At 39.9% G+C, this 21870-nt stretch overlaps 1 protein-coding gene across 1 annotated transcript; it reads right to left on the bottom strand.

The window, feature by feature from the left end:
• Window positions 1-15454: 15454 nt before the first annotated feature.
• Kcnj2 (potassium channel, inwardly rectifying subfamily J, member 2) lies at window positions 15455-17004 on the bottom strand. The gene has a single exon (XM_013037799.1). It carries the CDS (start codon window positions 16974-16976, stop codon window positions 15693-15695), a length of 1284 nt encoding a protein of 427 aa, XP_012893253.1. The 5' UTR covers window positions 16977-17004; the 3' UTR covers window positions 15455-15692.
• Between the last annotated feature and the right edge of the window lie 4866 nt (window positions 17005-21870).

The following is a 21870-nucleotide window of genomic DNA, read 5'->3' as shown; positions in this document are numbered from 1 at the left end:
AGTACAAAAGTGAAGAAAAAAGACACAAAGAAAATAGGAAGCATAACTAAATATCCTTCTCAAACTTGTAAAAATCAGACAAAAGTGATATAGAAAGCTTAAAAAGGCAGGGGGTGGGGGAGGAGAACAGAAATAAAAGATACACTGAACCAGCCCCAAGAAAGTCAAAACATAATTACTATGTCCATATCTATCAAAAAAATCCAAACACCAAACCCAAAAGTTTGGCTATTTTTATTCAGAAGTCATCAATATGACAATAAGTTGTAACAATAGTGAACATATAGGCACCTAACATTGACTGCGCTGATACAGAAAGCAGGTTTTATTGAAATATGAACAACTGGACTATCCCACAATAATGAAATGGTCATTATTATTATTATTCATTTCTACAACTATAGCTAGTAGATAATAAATAAATCAGGCCAAATACCCTAAATGAAGTGATGCTTTACAATTTCAAGACTAAGTTAGTAGTTCCTGGGAGCTTACCAATGATATAAGAGAGATTCTATGAATGACAATTTTTGGGGTCTCTTGGCGTGCATTCAGTTTAATGTATTTTTATGAGTCGGTGTGGGGGGGTGTCCTTATGTGCTCGTTATTTGTGTATCTGTGTGTGTGTGTATTTGCCATGATTGACATGATGGACCTTCCCATATCTCTTTACAAGAAAACTTTTCTATAAGAAATGGCTGACCTCCCAGAGGAGTCCTTCATAAGAGAACAAAGAGAAAATAAATCTTTCCTTTTTCCAGAAAGATTTCAGCAGCATGAATACTGGGTAAAGACTAGCCCTGCAAAATGCAATGATACAGCAGTAAGAAATAACACACACACACACACACACACACACACACACACACACACACACACACCTAGAAGGAAGTGCTGGGTAGAGACTCCCCTTGAATACAAAGAGGGGAAGCCCTTTTGGAGAGGATGAAGTAAGAGAGGTTCTCTTGCATAACTCACACTGATAGAATCACCAGCTAAACCTCCATCTCAGGGCCGCAGGACCCCTACCTGGGGTGCAAGTTCTGGACCGGGTCAACTTCTTACCTTCGGCAAGTGACAGTGTTTTAGAACAATAATAGAGTCTAGGTCACCAAACATATTTCCTATTTTGACACTGACCTTGCTAGCATGCATGCACTCTTCTCTCGGAAAGAACGAGAATAAGAAACAAATAGCGTGTCCAAACAAGCTGTGAAATCCTATCCTTCTTGCCCCCTGAATAGAGTCCAATGCCCCAAGATAAAGGAAATCCACTCTGTAATCTGATAGGCTTGTTAGTGAACATGTTGCCAAGAATAACGACTTCTGGAGTCCAGGTGCATAAACTCTAAACTTATAGACACACATAGCAAAAGGAAATGGAAAAGAAAAAAGATATATATTGCAACAACAAAAGATATATATTGCAACAACAAGATATATATTGCACACTTCATAATCATTATAAGGTGATAGGTAATGGTCCAGATTGTCTGAGCAAGAGTCTAGAAGATTGCTTAGTGTACATGTCTTACACAGACACTTTATTGGAGGTCTTGGGCTTAATTGCTAAGGTCAGAGCACAAATATAGAAATCTAAAATTAGATTACTGTAATTGCTGCTCTTCTCCCTAACTCCACTGCAATCTTTCTCCAAAGAGTACCATTGGGTCCTGAGTATCTCTCTCAGCTTGAGACACCTGAGGGTTAGCAAACATTTTCCAAAGGAAGAAAAGTTTTGGGTTTTGGTTTGGTTTTGTGTTGTTTTCAATAGACTGAAGTGTTTAGAATTGAGAGTAAAGACTACCAGAAGAAATAAAAAGTTACCATTCCAAATATAAAAATAACTAATACATAATACTATATAATTTATCAGGTACTGTTACACAAATTGCCATGTTTCATTTTAATAAATGTTCCTTTTATTCATGCTTTCCAATGCACCAACCCATGCTCAAAATTCAAATTTCTTTCTTATTCCTTTTTTTTTTTCAGTCTTGGGGCTTGAACTCTAGGCCTGGGCACTGTCCCTCAGCTCTTCAGCTCTTCAGCTCAAGACTAGCACTCTACCACTTGAGCCACAATGTCTCTTCAGATTTTATGGTGGTTTTATTGGAAATAAGAGTCTCATGGACTTTCCTGCCTGGGCTGGCTTTGAACTGCGGATCTTCAGAACTGAGCTCCCTGAGTAGCTAGGATTACAGGCATGAGCCATTGACACGGGGCTTCAAATTTCTTAAGTAATATGAAAACCAATTTTTTGCAATAGTTATCTGTGGAAGATGAACCAGCATACAAAACACATTTTACTATCTGAGACTAAATACATCTGTGTGTGAGTATGTTTGTGCTTGCCCCAATAACAAGGCTCAAACTCACGGCCTCAATCTTGCTTGGCGATTTTTCTTCAAGGCTGGCATTCAATTACAAGAGCCACAATTCCACTTCTGGTTCTTACTGGTTAATTGGAGGTAAGTGTCTTACAGACTTTTCTGCCCTGGCTAGCTTTGAACCACAATCCTTAGATGTATTTCCTGAGTAGCTAGGATTATAGGCATGAGCTACTGATGCCTAGCTTAAATTCAACTTACACAAAGATAAAATAAAATGCTACAAAACCTATAGGAATATGTTTGAAAATTTGTTAGAAATGAAGATTTCGTTAGAAATCATATGTGTAGGCACATGCATACAGGTAAATATGTCTATATGTGATCAAATATACACATATATTCACAGTCAATCTCTTTTCTCTAAATTCTGCTAATATAAGTTTGACAAATAAAAAGTGTCAGTGCCTAGAGTCTGACTGAGGAAGGATGGAGATAGAGAACCAAACAGGAATGGCATGTATTAGCTCTCAAATCTTCCAGTAACATTTCTTCTAAAAGTTAGAGGGTAAAAGCAAGACTTGCAAGATTAAAGCAAAAATGCATAATGCCTTTAAAAGATAGAACAGGGCCAAGCAGAGTAGTGTATGCCTGTAATTCCTGCAAGGTATTACAGGTAGAGATAAGGTAGAGATAAGAGGATCGGCATTCAAGATCCATAGGCAAAAATATGAGTCCCTAGCCAAAAAAAAAAAAAAGTATGTCTCAAGTAGGAGAGCTCCTTCTTAGAAAGATCACAGCCCCAAGTTCAAACCTTAGTACTGCCAAAAGAAAAAAGAAGAAGAAAATCTCTTCAGAGAAAAAAAATTTGTAATTGTAGTTATAAAACCTGATCAGTGGATTTGGGAGGCCAAATGGGTGGATAAAAGGGAAAAGGCTTTCTGAAATAGGGGACCAAATAAATCTGGGTGATAGAGAAAATAGTGTGGTTATTGTGATGCTAATAAGAGTAAAAGCTTCCTATAAAAGCTATAGAAATACATACAGAAATCCATTTTCTGATAAAACGGCATATTATCAAAGGATAAATAAATGAAGAAATTATTGATTTTTTTTACCAGGTCTGAAGATGTGGTTCAAATGTTAAGGAGACGGACAGTCAAAGGAAGCAAACTGAGTGAACTTAAGTGCTTGAGTTCAAACCCCTGCACCTATGCTGGCTTTGAACCTCAATCCTCAGAAATCAGCCTCCTGAGTAGCTAGGATTACAGGTGTGAGCCACTGGCACCCAGCAAAAGGAATCCTTTTTAAAAGCTCAATCGGGAGTCCAGTTGAATTAGTTATCTCCGTTTGCTACCGGTCTGCAGTTAATTCATCAGCCTTCTCCTCATTTTGCTCCCAAACACCATCCAGTGCAGAGCTCCTGTGTGTATATACATATATATATATATATATATATATATATATATATATATATATATATATATATGCTCATTTATCATTGACCCTGGAAGTATTTCCAGTCCATCCATCTCTTTCCCCAAGGCAAGTTCAGTGGAGTTTTAATGTGCTGATGGAGTCAGACTTCTGAGCCTGGGAGACCGAAGCCAAACCTTACACCATGGTAATTAAGCTTTATTACTCTGCACATCTAAGCTACACAGTGACTGTGTACAATGAAAAGAATGTATGCAGTTCTATAGCTAACCATTGCTACAGATAGGTTCTTGGGGCAATGTGATCTTTTTTTCTCAGCAAGGAAACAGGGTGGGTCTGGCTGGGCCTTTAGTAAAGAGAACAGAGAATGAGCACCCCCCACCCCAATCCCCAGCCAGCCCTCCACCCCCCCCCCCCCAGCGCAGGGAATCAGGATCTGTGAGAGAAGTTGGCTTTCTGCATAGAGCACAGGAGAATTCTTTTTTCAATTCAAGCTGGCATTAGTGAAATGATGGACAGTTACGTTGCATTACAAAACCTGAAGAGGATGTGGGTGGTGCTGCAGATTGATGTGGGTCAGATCATACAAAGTTTGAAAGATAAAATGAGATGAGATGAACTGTGTAAGGTCTGCTCCTGGATGGCAAGCAGACTCCACCCTCCTCACAGCAAAGTCTCCATCCAGTACCTGCGTTACCTAGGCAACTGGGACACCTGGAAGAGGTCACATCTGCATCTGCTGAGGTCACATCTGAATTTGATGTGGCCACACCTTTCTCCGCCCATACCCTAGATAAGGCCTAGCCCAGGCCCAGATGCTCTCTCTCTGCTCTTTTCTAGTTCTTTCTCAGCTCTTTCCTTCTCTTCTCTTTCCCAACTCCCTTCTCTTTTCTAGCTCTTTTCTGGCTCTTCTCTTTTCTAGCTATTTTCTCTCTTTTTTAGCTCTCTGTTAGCTCTTTCCCCCAGCTCTTTCTCTCTTTCTCTCTCTCTTTCCCAGCTCTCTCTCTTTCCGAGGCTTTTCCCAGCAGTGTGGAGGGCCAACATGGCCTGGTGTCAGCCAGAACGATGAATAAACCTACCCCTTACCTGAATACCACGTGCGTGGTACTGTTCTTACTCGGCTACCTCTTTTTAAAAACCTAACAAACTGCAATCAAGAACAGAAACAAATAAACAACAACAAACACCATGTAAAAACAAATGGAAACACCCAATCCGTACATTTTCTTCTGAGGCAGATAGAGAATCGCTGATGACATTGTAAGTGGTATCTGAAGAACCTCCCTCATGCCATTGTTATGCTCTCCTAGACAGAAAAGTCTGGAAATTCTCCATCCAGTAAAATAAACTTTCAACCTCAATCAAGGAAGTTCCTCAGTTCCTTTTTAATTTTTTTTTTGTAGGCATGTGGTTGTTTTTAGCAGGCATTTAAAGAATATAGCCAGTCTGGATTTTACAAATGGTACTAGCTGAATCTGCTACATATTTTGACTGCAGGTTGCCAGCTCTCCTAAAAAGAAAAAAAAAGCACGCATATTTTATTCATGTAAAGGACTTATTTGCCTGGCACTGGGACTAAATCAAAGGTCCTATGCATAGATAGTCCTCAACTCTAATGCTCAGACAGACATTCTGTTACAGTCACAAACAGCTTCATTGGACACACCTTGTATCTTTGCATTTTTTTTCTTTTCAAGTCAATTGTCCTGCACACAGCCGCATGCAAATATTTAGCAGGAAGTAATGAGCTAAGTACTTTCCAAATCATGCCAAGGTGCAGGTCTAAGATTGCCTTGACAAAGAAGAAAAGGTGATAGACTTTTCTCTTCCAGCAACCTTAATCCATCAGCTCCATTAGGAGGTGGAAAGAAGAGAGGCAGACCCTCTAAATTCTGAACATATTCCCCTTTTGGGCAAATCTGCAATAGAACCACTATTGAAGTGCTTAGATTTCTCCACAAATTACGTACCCCTCAACCCCCATTGTGAAATGAGCTGTTTATTGCAAGTAGCAACAGGACTTATTTTTTTTAAGATTTTGTTGGCCTTCTCCACTAATTGCTTTTTTGGCATTCTCCTGTCCACTTTTTTTTTTTACTATCCTACAAAATAGAAGGTTCTAGTCTAGTCTAGTGCATGCTTAATGACAGAGCAATTCCGTAGCCCCTCATCATGTTGGCTAGCTCAATATGAAGATATTATGGGCAAGGGACATCTTGTGTGACATCTTGTGTGAGTCCATAGAAAAGCAAATAAGCTACAATCCCTGATCTTGATAAATCTGACCTCACTTTAATTAAATTGTAAATGAAGACTCACCTTTGAACAGTATCTTCAAATGGAAGAAGTCAGACCACAGACAGAAGCAAGAGTACATTGTGTATCTATAATTGAATGCAGGTTTTTTTAAAATATATAATTACATCCTTGTGCACTTTTTATTTTTGGTTCCCAAATAAAGCCACTCAGATGAAATTAAAGAGCTTGCTGGAGAAGGTGCTTCAGTGCTTCTTCCAGTTTCTATGGTAACCCTGGAGCATCTTCTTCAGCCTTCATTGACTGAACATGATCAAGTGAACATGCCAGCTACAACTTCCAGCCAATTCTGGAAAAGGCAGGGGAGAATGTTTTGCTGATCTTATGACCATTAGAAAAACATGTTCTAGGACTGTCTGTCGTATCTATTCAGCTTCCCTCTGTTTGATTAACAATGGTTGTCATTTGACAATGAGTTTCCCAAGACTGTTTTGCTAGGGATGTATACACACATTACTTTTTAAATGTCTTTACTGGTAAATAATCTGTTTGGATGAGTAGGATCTTGCTGCAGCTGTCTATGCATTTTAATAGAAACTCTTAGATATTGTTTAGCAAAGTATTCTCTTGGCTGCAAGATCAAATAAAGAGCAGCTTAGCTGGGACTTTAGATATAGAACTGTATTAACCAACAATCTGAAAAGCGAAGCCATGAAATTATGAAGTAAAGGACTTGATTCATTGGTTTGATATATAGGAGTGAACCCATATTCTCAAGAGACGTTCTTTGGCCCTTGGTTCAGGACTGGGGAGGGAATGAGGCAAAGGTGATTCACAGTTGGAATCACAGTAGAATCTTGGGTCAGAACAATAGCTAGCGTAATACAGGGAGAGGCCAGGGCCCATTTGAGCAAGGTCCTTACAGGAGCCACTTAAAATGTAAGAAAAAGCACTCCTTGTATTACATTAAACATTACTGTAAGCAGCTCTGCTTAGATTCCTAATAGTATTATTAGAATTTTATTAAGGATGACTTCCAAAAAGATGAATAATTGCACCAAGAAACACAGTATTAGGCATATAATAGACATCCTATTTGGGAGGGATGGAGAAAAGGAGGGAGAGAAAGAGAGGGGGGAGGAAGGGAAGAGGAAAAGGAGACCAGGAGGAAGGGAGGGAGGGAGGGAGGGAGGGAGGGAGGGAGCTATTTTTTGAATGTCTCTGACTTTTGAGGTTCTCTACATTAACTTTGCTATATTTCCTTTAAACAATAAATTAAGTAATATTTTCTGCCATACTATTTGATAATTTTCACTCAGGAGTCTGTGTAGGAGTACACTTGTTTTCATAAAGCAGCTTATCAAAATCAAACCAAACACACACAGATATTTAAATTTTTCTTAAAAGCAAAGTTTAGCGTTTCCATTATAAGAGGTAAAAGTAAAAGTAAATTTCACAGTAATCTGTTCAGATTGTGACTCTGTGTCTATGAAAGCATGAAATTGTTTATTTAACAGGTTTTTAACCTGTGTTTGGAGGGAGGTTTGAAGAAGAAAATAGTATGCCTTAGTATGCTTTAAAAGTGTTCACACATTTTAATTCTAAAATATCATGAAGTAGCAAAATAGGTTTGTCTCGCTGAAAATTTATATGTCAGCATGAAGGTTTCCAGATAAAATTTATTTAGAATTCAAGGATAAAATAAAAATCAAAAGTCAAACTCGCCATCATGGGGGCTGGGAAGGTGGCTCAGTGGTAGAGCGCTTGCCTTGCGTGCATGAGGCCCTGGGTTCGATTCCCCAGCACCACATAAGCAAAAAGAAAAAAAAGCCGGAAGTGCCGCTGTGGCTCAAGTGGTAGAGCACTAGCCTTGAGCTGAAGAGCTGAGGGACAGTGCCCAGGCCCAGAGTTCAGTCCCCATGACCGGACCCAAAAACAAAACAAAACAAACAAACAAAAAAAACCCTCGTCATCAATATTTATGAGAAAGAGAAACAGGGACAGCCACAGAAGGGGATGGGGAATAGAGAGACAGAGGAAATAACAGAGAGAGCAACAAGAAAGAGAGGAATAAAGAGAGACAGACAGAGAGCAAGGAGAAAGTTATAAATAAATAGTGGGGTAGAGTAGTTCATGCGTAAACATGAGAGCCTGCAAAGTCATCTTGCGAAAGGGTTGATTACTTCATTCAGTTCCATTTCCTTGGGGCAACCTAGTTTGTAAAGCTTCCTGGGTCACTTTGAGCCATAACAGAACCCTCAACAATTAAATAAAAAATTAAACTCTCATTAGACATTCATTAGAGCCACACATTGGTTGTTGGGTGCAAAATGATACCTGTCATCTTTAAACTATCCATCCTTGTCACTCAACCAAACTTCTTAGTGACTTTCTTTTTCAGTAGTAACAACAATTCTTCCTGAGGTATTGCATAAATATTTGAGTACATAATGACAACTTATGACAAGTGAACTTTTCTATAAATGCAGAAAAACAGCTTTGCATCTGTCTGCACAGTGTTTAATAGATCCCAACTTCTCAATGATTGCTAGATATCATTCATATATATTTGTTTGTAGTCATCTATATTCATATATATTCATTTTAATATATATATACTTTTTTTTCTAAGAAAATCCAATCATACTATTCCTTTTTCCCAATCGTGATCTTTTAAGGAAAAAAGAAAAGTAAGCTCAGATAGAAAACTCTGAGAACTTAACCTTATATAATCCCTGAACACATTTTTTGGTTGGGTTGAAAAGAATAAGTCAAATCCCTGAACAGCTTCCAGCTCTCAGAATAGAATGTCAAATCCAAACTAGAAAAGGTTTCTGAAAATTTAGTGGAATCCCCCCAAAAACTCATATTAGGAGCATATCATTGTCTCTTATCTGGCCCTTCTGTCTTGACCAATATTCTGCTATTAATCAAATATGATTGTTTGATGATCCTGTCTAATAATCTGTCATGTATTATGTGATACCATGATAAATGATATGACACCTATAAAATTATATTATATATGATGTATGATACAGGTAGTCTGTAGCATGGTGTATTAACTTGATTTCTTGATACAGCGGATCAGAAGTATAAACTTGAATGGTGCTAAGAGACTTCCGGCCATGAATAGATCAGGTGACATTTTCATGATAAATAAGAAACTAGGAAAACAACATCTGCTCAGAAAGAGATGCACACATTAGCTTCAGAAACCCAACATAATATTAAATAAATCTGTATCATTTTGTAAATCAGGCAGTGAATTATAGTTTTAGAAAATCATCCCTCCAAAACAATGAATTGCCCACAGGGCAACACATTTCAGTTACTTAGAGAGAGCCACTTATGTGTAATTATTCACCATTAATGTCCTCAGTGTTTAGTAATACTTAATGCGCTGAAGTTGGCTTGCGGTGCTAGAACTCAGCCCTTCCACATACCCCCATTTCAACAAGTCCCATTCCCAGCTTCCAAATCAAGATGAATGGCTCCTCCCAGTCTGCCCACAACTTTCCTGGTTTTATCATTGAATGTCTTGCAACCTGGAAAACCCCTCAGTCCAGTTAAACACCTTCTCTCAGAGCCAGCTACTTGGTAGTTTTATTGCACCTGTACCTGGTACAGATTAGTCGGTGATTATATATAAAAGTTATAGCAAACTTCAGAGAGTGACAGGGATCCTTGGATCACTTGGTTCTTATCTGAACTATTTTAAAGAAGAAGAATAAAATGACTGAGGTCTGGGAATGAACTTGATTCTTAAAGTAGCTGGAGTTATCGTTGTTCCTTTATGGCATATACAAATTAGGTAAATTTGGGGAAACAAAGCCGAAGGATTTCATCACTTTTTGCTAGCGCTAAAATGCAAATTTCTCAAGAAAATACACAGGCAGTTACGGTTTTTTGCGAGTGTTATTTGGGGAGCTGCTGCTTCCTCAGTCTACAGTTTGGAAGATGGGCATGCTTGTCATTCAAAGGAGTTTACACGCCGAACTCTGAAATTCCACACCGTTTGGAATATAGTTAAATAAATAAACAAATAAATACATAAATAAGTGAGAATGGAATTGCTATGCCTTCTTTTCTTACTCCTAACAACCACAGGAAATCTTGCTACCCCCTCTGGCTGTCCACAGAATAACAAAAGCAGAAGGATAGGAGGTGGTTAGATACCTACAGTTTGGTTAGTGGCACAACCGTGTGGTTTTGTCTGGAGACAGGGCTAAGCCATTCCTAGTGAAAGGAAATTAATCTCAAGTTTGAAGTGTACCCAAATCCTCCAACCAATACTCCGGTGTGTAATTATTCTATTCCTAGGGAGATGTTCCTCTTCTTTGAATAATAAAAGGAGGAATTGAGGAGCAACGGGGAACTTGCTTAGGAATCTTGCTTTTGTCCCTGTGCCCTGTAGAGGGGGAGAAAAAAGAATAAATTTCCATTGCTGAGAACAAAATGGAGAGGCAGCTTGGATTAAATAGTGATCCTTTACCCAGCATTCCCCCAGACGGAATGCCATGATGACTGATCAGCATAGCCCAGTGCAGCTGGCCCTAGGCTGAAACCTCAACTTGAATACCTACACCCATCTGTGAACATTTGGATGAGTTCCTCTCTGCCTCATTTTGGGGGGGGGAAAAAGAGAGAACCATGGGGTATCTGTGAAGAGGAAATTACTGTATTGTGTATGGAGAATGTATTGCCATAGTTTTAAAAGTGTTCTTTGCGTATTTGCAAAAGACAAATGATATTAAGGACAAACTCATCTTCCTTACGCAAACTTCTCTTGTCTTTACACTTTGGGACACATTTTATTTGCTACAGGAAGTGGCATTTTCCTTAAGATTACAAGGCAAAATTTGTACCTTGAAATACCATATAGCTTGGTGGAACATACTAGGTTGGGAGACTGATTACACCCGAATTCAAATACTACTTCAGTTTGTCTGAGATGGCGTTCAAATCCATTCTCAGTTTCTTCAACTACGGTAAGAACTGGCACGTGATAGGCTACAAGCCAGATCTGGCCCATTTTCCAGTATTCTTGTCAGTAAAGGTTTTTTGTAAACAGAGAGAGCCCATTTGTTTGTATGTGTCTATGAGTGTTTTTGGACTACAAAAATGGGTCTTACCAGAGAACGTAGACCTCTGCCCTGCAAAGTCAAAATTATTTGTTCCTTGGGCATCTTACACCTAATTTCTCCAATAAGAGAAAAAGATTACCCAGATGTAACTTTTGGCAAGGACAAGGAGAAACACAAGGTAGAATTTATACACCAGAGAGGGTCAAGCCAGTGCAACAACTATCATCTGGACTCAAAATCTAAACCTTGTACTTTTTTTTGTTGGTGGTGGTTTTGTTGGCTGTTTTGTTGTTGGGTGGCATTTTTTTTTGTTTTTTCCTATCCTCTGTCTACAAAGCCATTCTGTCCAAAAACAAAATATGAGCTGGACTTCCTCTAACTTGGATTAAACTAATCTGTAACTCCACCACACCTGTGTGCTCAGGAAATTTCTATGGCCCTATTCATCCAAAGCACCAGGATTTATGTTCCATTGTTTGGGAACATTTGCTTTCTATCTCAGCGTTTCCACAGTAATTATACAGGAGACTTGATAAGACTTGGCACGTATTTGTTTTCCATTTTTAATTTTTATTTAGAAATAATAAAATAAGACATAATATATAAAAATATGTACAATCCATGGTTTGTGCAGTACAATAGGAAGACTTTAGATACAAAAAAAAGAAGAGATGGCAAATGGGAAAATTTAATAACTATCATGATTGTCAAAGGCCAGAATTGATCAGCTTTCCAGAGCCCAGAGCTGAAACCTAACGTTATTTTTTTTAAATCTAGTGTGTTGAAGATCGTGAGTAAAGAGATAACTATTCAACACTTTGTACATTTCCACCTGAACATTATTAAACACAGAGTGAAGACAAACTCACTCTATTTCTTGGGTTAAGTCTTTTCCCTTTATGGAGTGACTTATAAAATAAAGGCTGGCATTTATTATTTTCCAAAGGAACATGAGTTTTTGAGAATAGAACTAACCCAATGCACATTAGGAGTTGGAGGGTGTGGGGCAACTGGGAAGAAAAGAAGCATAGGGAAGGAATAATGCATGTACTAGAACCAACCAAACAAACAAACAAACAAAAAATAGAAGTCCAACAAACTTTCTCTAGGAATTTTGAAATGGCTACAGTGCTGTAGTGACATCCTTAGCATGTCTGGTTCAAGTATACTCTTAGAGGGATAGAAAACTATTCCTTTCTCAGTAATCAAAATAGAATTCACTTTGTCTACCTCTTATTTAAAAATAGAATAACCAAGAATCTATGCCTCCCTCCCTCCCCCACAAAAAAAAATAGAATAACGCCCTTCCAGATAGGGGCAAACATTCTTTAAAAGGGAACACATCATAAAGAAATTCGAACAGGATCTGCTTACAAGAGAGAAGCAACATGCATCTGAGAATCAACCCCAGATATTCATGATGAGTCTCCTCTATCTGTCTTCTAGAGACCAGTGTACACTAGTTAGGCAGACCCAGTCAGTAAGGACAAATATGTTGAAGGTAAAATGCTATAAATAGTGTGCATTACCTGTGTCTTGGCTCTTGACAAGAAAAAAAATAGCCATTTAAAGCTTGTAACTATTAAATTGCTAATAACTATAAAAAGCTTTCAACTGAACAGTCCATGCTGAAATAAATAACAGAGGAACATAGCACTACAAATCTTACAAGGTCGGTAAATATTAGCTAAAACCATGCTAACCGGTAGCATATAGGAACTAGCTCCCAGAAATTGCTGCACGAAATGATACTTTCTGTGGCATTATTTGTTTTTTTTTTCTTTACACACTCCTATTTACATTTGGCTTTAAATATGAAAATATCTGATAAACTTTATAAAATGTACACTTTAAAAACATAGCTTCTGCAAAATTTTTCTTGAAAAAAACAAACAAACAAACCTGTGCACCAGAAATTTTAGGTTTTTTTCTTTTTTTTTTCAGAAATAAGTTGCAAGATTTCCCACTCTCTTTCTTGATCCTGCATCTACTCCCTTTCCAATATCTCAAGGCTCTTTAAGTGGTAGCATTATGTGTATGGGGGTGTCCCTGGTAGTCACCCCCATTCGTCTCTGTATCTTCATTTAATTTATGATATCACTAAATACTCTTTGGTTTGATTATTTCCCTCAGCAAAAACATCATGGTAATAGCAGCAGCTGGAGTCCACCATAACCTCTCACTCCCAGTCCCTCCAATTCTAAACAACTTCCCAAACTGCCTTTTGAATTTAGGCTTAAAAAAAAGAACACCAACTTGCTTGAACATCTTTTTCTTCTTGGTTCCAATGAAACTAACCCCACAGTTTTCAGACGCATCTACATAGAAGGCTGCGGACAACAACAACAAAAAAAAAACTGTCCTCTAGTTGTTTTGTTTTTTCTTTTGCAGGCACTGAATCCAGATATGGCTGTTCAAGAACCACAGGCCATCACAAACATCATGTAGAACACAAAACAAAACAAAAACAAATACATGATTCTAGAACAAGCTGTTTTTTAATGGCATACCAGGATATAATACCATGAGAGTTGATTATTTTGAAACTCCAATTAAAAAGGAAAGTGGGCAATGCTAGAATTCACACACACACACACAAAGGGGGGGAGGAAAACAAAAATAATAATAAAATAAAAATAGATGTATTATTGAGCTGGTGCAGGTGCGGGAGGAGGCTGGTGCTTCTAGCCAAGCAGAAGAAGGGAGAAATGAAGTGGGCTTAGTAACTTCTTGGAGTTCCACAGGAGATGATGATGATCAACTCACTTTCATCATGAGGATGAGAACTTAGAGGGAAAATGACATAAGTCTTTCCAACAATTATTTCCTTAACTTTGTGATTGTTTATGGCTGTTTTTGATCCTGAAATACTGAGATAATTCTCATCCCTACCTCTGCCATCCAAAAGGCAAATGTCATCTCTCCCTCTTAAATACTTAAGCTAAAGTGTTGAAGCAAAGTGTTTGTCCTCACCTCCCTGTCTTTGGCATTTACGGCTCTCTGTGACACAGCAAGATTCAATCCAGACTGAGCAGAGAAAGAAAAAATCAAAAGGAAGAAAGAAAGTAGAGGCCAAGCATGACCATGTCAAGCTAGAGATAGCCTGGTTGTCAAGGTAAAGAAATCACCTACGGAACATGTTATCTATTTATCTTTGATGCTAGATGGCTCTATTTGGAAGGTGCTAGGATGCCAACAAACTCAACCAAGATCTTATGGAACCAGTATTAGAATGTGTTTAAAAAAAAAAAAAAGAGGAAGATAGCCCGGAAAATTCAAGGGGCACATCACCATTCTTTACTTTAATGCATTAACCTGTCCAGCACTCCCTATCAGGAAAGAAAAGGCGTGTGTGTGTGTGTGTGTGTGTGTGTGTGTGTTTCCCCTTTCTTCTTCCTCTTCAAATAAGCAGGTACAGGAAAGAATCTTAAAAGTACTACACTTGCTGGACTGGACTCTGTGTGTTTGCTGCTTCTGTTTTTTGTGGTGTGTGTGTGGGGGGGGGGAGTTCCTGGTTATTTGTTTTCTTTTTTCTTCCTTCCTTCCTTTCTTTCTTCCTTTCTTTCTTTCTTTTTGAGAAAAGGTGCAAAACAGACAGGCTCTTCAAGGTCTTACTGCAGTTCAAAGTCTCTTGATTTCAAGGCAACCCTTGGAACTTTATTTCTTTTTCTTTTAGCATAAGCTCCACTGTGCAAAAAAGTGTGCATTATCTTTGGTATTTATTTTAAGTAGTCTAACTTAAATTTTGAGATAATCCATTAACATTATGGAGAGAAAAAAAAACACAATAAAAATAAAACCCAGAGGCTACCATTTGGCTAGTGTTACGTAATGCCCTTATATAACCAGAGTGTGAGAGAGAGAAAGACAGACACAGAGAGAGAGGGAGAGAGAGAGACAGAGAGACAGACACAGAGACAGAGAGAAAAAGAGAGCGATCAATCCTAACACAAATTACTAGTCTCAGAAAAATCTGGCTCTCCTTTTTGGCAGTTAATCGCCAAACACTTGCCACTGTGAATCACTTCATAAGCTTTCAACCCGAGTTCAACACTGACTTTTAAATTACACACAAGAAAAACTATACTTGCAACAAAAATACACTTTGTGTTCATGTAGTTAGCAGCTTTTCAAAAAAATTAAGGCAGAGTGCTACCTTTGTTTTATGCCATTAAAAACATTCTTGTTCCCCTAAAGAAAAGCATTCTGGATAAGTTGAATATCCAAGCTAGGCTTGTCTGCAGATTCAAGTTTTGTAAAAAACAAAAAAACAAAACACAAAACACAAAAACGATACATTAAACAATAACAAACAAAAAAAAACAACCCATAACTTATTCTACAACACGTATGTGCCTTTGGGGGTCACACGGCGGCGTGCTGAGTGCATGCCACCCATCATTGAGCTTACAGTCTTTCCTGGAAACCTTTTGGCGAGCCTTAGTCCCTGGCGGGGGCGCTGACCTCTGAGCCAGTCCTGTGGTCTCTGTCACTCTATCAGGCCTTTGACCCACAGACCGCGTGGTGGTGAAGTGAATAATAATCCCAGACAAGGAACCACTCCCCGCTGACACACAACCAGTCATATTTCCGATTCTCGCCTTAAGGGTCTCGGCTCTAAGGGGACACTGGCCTGGTTGTGCAGGTCTAGATCAGGGGGGGAGTCCGTACTTGTACTTTCGGGGGGCCCGTTTTCACTGTCGTCTTCCTCTTTGCTGGTGAGGGCAACCTCGTTTTCGTAGCAAAAGGAATTCGCGTTGGAGAGGATGTACTTCTTCTCCGCTAAGTCCCTAGCACTGCAAAGAGGCGTGTTGGGAACCTCGTAAGTCTTGTGGAACCTGGAATAATCGACCTTGTAGTAATGCTTCTCTTCGAAGAGCACCGGCTCGTAGCGGTGACCCCACAGGATCTCGTTAGCCAGGTAAGAACTCCGGCACTGCGTGGTCATGGCCGTGGCCTCCACCATCCCTTCCAGGATCACCACGATCTCGAAGTCCGCGTTGTCGATGTCCTGCTTGCTCAAGTCATACAGGGGGCTGTCTTCGTCTATCTCGTGGACGATGGTGATGGGCGACACCAGGAAGATCCGGTCGATCCCGCTGTCGAAACCCACATTGATGTCGATCTGGTCCAGGGGGATGTACTCCCCCTCGGAGGTGATGCGGGACTTGAGCAGCTGGGCGCGCACGTGCGCCTCCACCAAGTGGCTCTTGCGCAGGTTGCCCACGCGCCACATCAGGCACAGCTTGCCGTCCCGCATGGCGATCACGGCGTTGTTACTGAACACCAGGGTCTCGTTCCTCTTCTTGGGCTTCGCCATCTTCGCCATGACCGCCCCGATGATGAAGGCGTCGATGATGCAGCCCACGATCGACTGGAAGACCACCATGAACACGGCGATGGGGCATTCGTCCGTGACGCAGCGGAAGCCGTAGCCGATGGTGGTCTGCGTCTCGATGGAGAAGAGGAAGGCGGCCGTGAAGCTGTTGACTTCCGACACGCAGGCTTTGCTCTCCTTCGACGCATCCAGGTCCCCGTGGAGCAGAGCGATCAACCAAAACACGCAGCCAAAGAAGAGCCAGGACAGCACGAACGCCAGACAGAAGATCACCAGCATCCACCGCCAGCGGATGTCCACGCAGGTGGTGAAGATGTCCGCCAGGTACCGCTGCCCCTTCTCGCCCACGTTGATGAACTGCACGTTGCAGTGGCCGTCCTTCTTCACGAAGCGGCTCCGACACTGCTGTCGAGTGTGCACTTTGCTCTTCCCGTTCCCGAAGCCATTGGCCACCGCCATGGTGGCCAACTTCATGCCGTCTTCTTCCGAAGAGACGATGCTGTAGCGGTTGGTTCGCACACTGCCCATCGCTTCTGCTGGGGGCTCCAGTGCTTCTGCTTTGGGAAACAGTCTGAGTTTTTGCAAGACCCTTTGGAGAAACAGTTTTGAATGTTCAGTGAGGACACACGCACACAAAAAAAAAAAAATAAAATAAAATAATAAAACGAGGAGAGATGAGTTGTCTCCAAGAGCCTTGCGGTTCTACCAAGGTCTCCTGACGGACATGCAGTTACCTCTGTAACTCAGCAGACATCCAGAGAGTTTGTCCTGCAAGAGAAGAACACAGAGCCCTTCGTTACAAAAGAAGTCCTTTCCTGAAAGAGTAAGGCAGCATTTCCCAACCGAAACAGAACCGAATACAGAAAAGAGTCTGCATTGGATTGCAGGGACCTTCATTCCTTGTTCCCTAGAATGTTTCCTTCCCTCAATAGTTACTCCAGATCACAAAAGTGTTGGACAGAGATGAGTTACCTGTAACACTCTTTCCACCAATCTTTCAATTCTCACCTCTTGTACTTCTGGCCACCTCTCTATTTAACCTCCAGGTTGACCTAGCAGCTCTTACTCTCTTCCTTTTTCGCCTTTCCTGCTTGCTAGGTTTCCAAGTCATTCAACCAAAGAAAGTCTTTCTGATTCCAAGGCTTGTCAATGAACTTTCAGAAAGAGAATACTTCCTGTCAATGCAGCCTTGATATTAATTGCACTGCAATGCATTATGGGGGGAAAATCGAGCCCTCCACGAGAAGGCCGACTTCAAGAGGCCCAGGCGATTTTGTGTGAGCCCTCTCTGGGAATCATGTGAATGGATGGAAGTTTCTGGATCGAGTTTGGGTTTGGTCCATCGCTTTGCACACTTGGAGTAGCCACTGTGCAGCTATGCCTGCCAGCATCTCAGTTAGTGGGAGTGATTCTGACTTGAAGACACAGCTTTGCTCTGGGGGATAGAGAACAATTCTGTTGCTTAGCAATAAGAGTCGTTGAAATTCTCCAGAGATGGGATTGCCATGTGTAATGACAGGCTAGGAAGCAAGCACCTTTGTGCCAAAGGACCAGGTCTTTAGCGGATTGAGATAAGGCAGGAACTCATTTCGTGTAGGTCCAATGCTGGGTTCTTTCAGACAGAGACAACTTTGTAATCTAAGCAGCTCATAAATGCCAGTCAGCTTACTTTCACTTCCAGGACTGTTGTTTGCTATAGGTTCCTATGGGGGAAGGCATTCACCTTTACTTAACAAGAACAAATAGCAATTTTCATTTTCTTTTTCCAATTGCCTCATTCTCCCCTAGGTTAAGAACTACCTACGTGCATGAACTTTCCATCTTGACTCTAATAAAGATACATTATTCTTTGACTAATAACAGCCTAAGAGAAAGCCAAAGGTGTTTTCTTTATCAAGTTTGTATTCACAAAATGAATTCAACCTAGCACTAAAATATCAAAGTGATTCACACCTTTTTTTAAATTTTGCAACAACAAAAGGCATGTCCTGTATTGAAGAGAGACATCAGAAATTTGTTGAAGTTCTGATAAGGCAGACACCCCTTTTTCTTTCTCCTCCCCAAAACCACACTAAAGATTAAGCAGTCACCAGAACCATTTTTCAGTCAAGCCCACTGAAGACAAATGAAGCAAAGCATTTATCCCAGTTTTGTGCATCCTTTTATAAAGAGGCAAGGTGCATTGTCTTCGAAAATGCCTTGTTACAGTCTTTTGACTTCTTCTATATCCAAGCGATTATGCAAGAATGTGCCCCAACACATTTTTCCTAAGATTAGTCATCTGTGAAAATTGCAATGTGTGTTACATTTTGGCAGCTTTTGACACCTAAATGATGCCCCGATTTGAAAGTGCCTTTGAATTACTTTCTAAAAAGAAGGTACAGTGCCTTCCCTACCTTCCACCTGCTTCAATGTTTTGTCTGCTTCCTTATGAAGTTTGCACTTGGACCAAAGGTGGGGAAAAAAAGATTCATAAACCTCAGGCTTGTAAATCATAAATATGGAAAGATTTCTTTTCCTCTTTTTTTTAAACAGTGATTATTGGCTCATATGTAATTGCCAGGCATTTTTACATAAACACAGAGAAAGCAATGGGACACTCAACACAGGTGTACTTTTCCAATAAAGCAAGGACAAAAGAATCTTCATTTACAAAGGGTTTGAAACTTGGAATTTGGCTTGACTTGAGACTATCTGAGTATAAACTGACACAAAGAAATTCCATTTACATGATTCAAAACAATCCATCAATCCTTCGGTCTGAATTACCATGGGGGAGGCATGAGCAGTATAATATCACCTCCAATTTATTTTGGCTTACTTCTTCACTCTTTATAGATGAGAGCCTAATAACCATATGAAATCTAAAGGCTGACATACGCCTTTCCAAAGATCCTGATGTCAGGATGAGATTGTTTGAATTCCACAAACCACACAATACTAGCTTCCTATGAATAGTTTTCCCCATTTAGAGCCTTGAAAAAGGCCCATGTAGAGAGACTGTGTTATTCTCTCATTTCCACTGCTAATGGCAGAATTTGTTTCCTAAGTGGAGCACCATCTAGAAAATTTCCCATTTCTCTCTCGAAAGGGAAAATAAGTGGTTGCATTGTGATCATTGTTTTAGGCAAAATGGAGACATTTGTAACTTCAAATAGATACCCCGAGTATAATATGTGTGCATGCGCATTCTATATAGTTGGACTTTGTCGAGGTAATTACCTCACAGAAGTGTAGAACCTGCCAGATTTGATAGGGTAACTGTCTTAAGAATCCAACACAAAAATTGCTTTCTCACATGCCTCAGTGGTGTTAAGTAGGCAGAAAATTTCCTTGCCCACTCCTCTCCATGAGCATCTGTGGAAAGCTTTTTTGTTTTAAATTTAAAAATAAATAAGGCATTCATGCCACTTTATTCCAAATCATCTTCTGAGAAACAATGAACTATAGAAACATGAAAACACTAAATGAGTTGATGGCTATAGCTCCAGAGAATGGATAGTTGGTTTGGTGAACAATGTATAAAATCCTCTTTCAGCTTTAATATTTACAGAGCTGGCTGTCAATTCAATGGACACAAAGAATCATTTTTGCCTAGGCCACAGCCAATGATGTAGAAAGTATTTCTGGGAAATTGAGAGGCTACATGTGGGGCTGTTCATGTTAAGACTATTTATAGGCTGAGCCAAAATTAAGCATAAGCAATGGAAAAAAATATTTCAGTGCTTCAATCTTAGGTAGATATGAAATGGGGTGGGGAGAGAGAGAGAAGAGATACAAGGTCAAAGAGATCACATAGGCTAAATGAGGGACACTAAACTGCTTTCAGTATGTAGGAAATAGTTCCAATAGAATCTATTTTAAAGAAATAGAATTAAAAGGTAATCAAGAGGAGTAAAAGAGAATGACTATGTCTTATAATTATAGGCCAAGAACAAAGTTTCTGCCTAAGGATAGGAGATAGCAAAAGAAAATGCACTGGGCTATGAGAGGTCTGCTAATGAGTGTTTAGAGCAGCTATTCCCCAGCTGACGCCATATAGACCAGCCTAAGTGAGCTCTGGGTACAAGTTGCTATGTGAGCCCAATTGCTCTCAGAGCAACCTCTCTGCAGCTCAGTAAACAGAAAGGAAGAGAGGAAGGAGGGGGAAGTGAGCAGAGGAGAGAGAACACCCCTTTATCTATGTGAGCTCTGTCTTCAACAACTATGTTCAGCAAGGCATGCTGCTGTGATGCGCAGCATTTGCAGATTTTGGAAAGCAAACAATTGGTAAATAGTAACATACATGAAAACTGTCATGAAATGGTAGAGATACTTAGGTCATGTGGCTAATAGTTCAGGATACTCCAAAGTCATACAAGGACTCTACCATGAACTAGAAAAAAAATCTTCAAATGAAGAGTCTGAAGGAGAGAGATACAATCCCAAAGGTATAAAAAATCTATTTCTCATGGATAGTAATAATCTAAAAAAAACAAAGTACCATCAATCTATGAAGGGAGGGGCGGACCTTGACTTCAACTCTCACCCCTCCCTTCATATCCCAAGTAACATGTATCTTTCCTCCAAAGCATCAGGATTTTTGTGGATGGTGACAAATATAAAGACTCAGAAGGGAGCAGGAAGAAAGTAACAAGTGTAACAGTGTTACATAGCAGACACACAACAATTGGTAGAAAGGAAATCGGACAGCCTATTGATTATTAGTGTAATGATAAAACATGATTAAAAAGTCAACATTCTTTGCATGTCCAAAACAGATTTTTTTCCAATATCACCCTATTTCCCAACATCCCAAGTTTTTGAAAATCTCCAGAATTCTCTTTATCATCACTATGCTACTGATACATTCACCCAGACAGACTTTAAACTACCCATTCCCTATCTCTAATTTCTTTCTTCAGTTGTCATGATGAATTCATGTTCTGATGCAATCTTTGTGCAGACTCAAGTTGTAGTGATCTTTGCTTCCTTGAAACCAAATTGCAACCAAGAAAAGGCATTGATACCATTATTAATGAGACTAACGAAGTGCTTGGGGCAGGGTGACATATGATGGGAAAGTTCTGCCGTCTTCAGGCTCAAAAATACAAACTCAAGCTGGGGCTCTCTTTCCCCCAGCAAAGCAAGTTTAAGATTCTTACTCTGGAAAGCCCCACTTGAAACAACCACCAGAAAGATAATAAAATAAAATAGACATCAGGATCCAGAAGAAGTTTTGATTTGAGAGAGCGAGGGTAGGGGAGTGAAGGGGAGAGGTGTCTGGATCTCAGAAGAGAGCTCATATCATACCTCCAGCCCTCCCTGCCCACCCCTGCTCCTTTTTTCTCCCCTTTGTCTTTTTTGTTGTTGTTGTTTCCTTCTATCTTTTCTCCTAAGAAGAAACAAACTCAGACTCGCCCCTGCACTGCAAATCCGGTAT

The sequence above is a fragment of the Dipodomys ordii genome, unplaced genomic scaffold, assembly GCF_000151885.1.
Source record: "Dipodomys ordii isolate 6190 unplaced genomic scaffold, Dord_2.0 Scaffold7, whole genome shotgun sequence".
NCBI lineage: Eukaryota > Metazoa > Chordata > Mammalia > Rodentia > Heteromyidae > Dipodomys > Dipodomys ordii.
This window is presented reverse-complemented; position numbering and strand designations above follow the sequence as displayed.

Bases quoted from the DNA above. Each gene is read 5' to 3' on its own strand.
- Kcnj2 (XM_013037799.1), bottom strand. From the start codon at position 16,976: ATGGGCAGTGTGCGAACCAACCGCTACAGCATCGTCTCTTCGGAAGAA.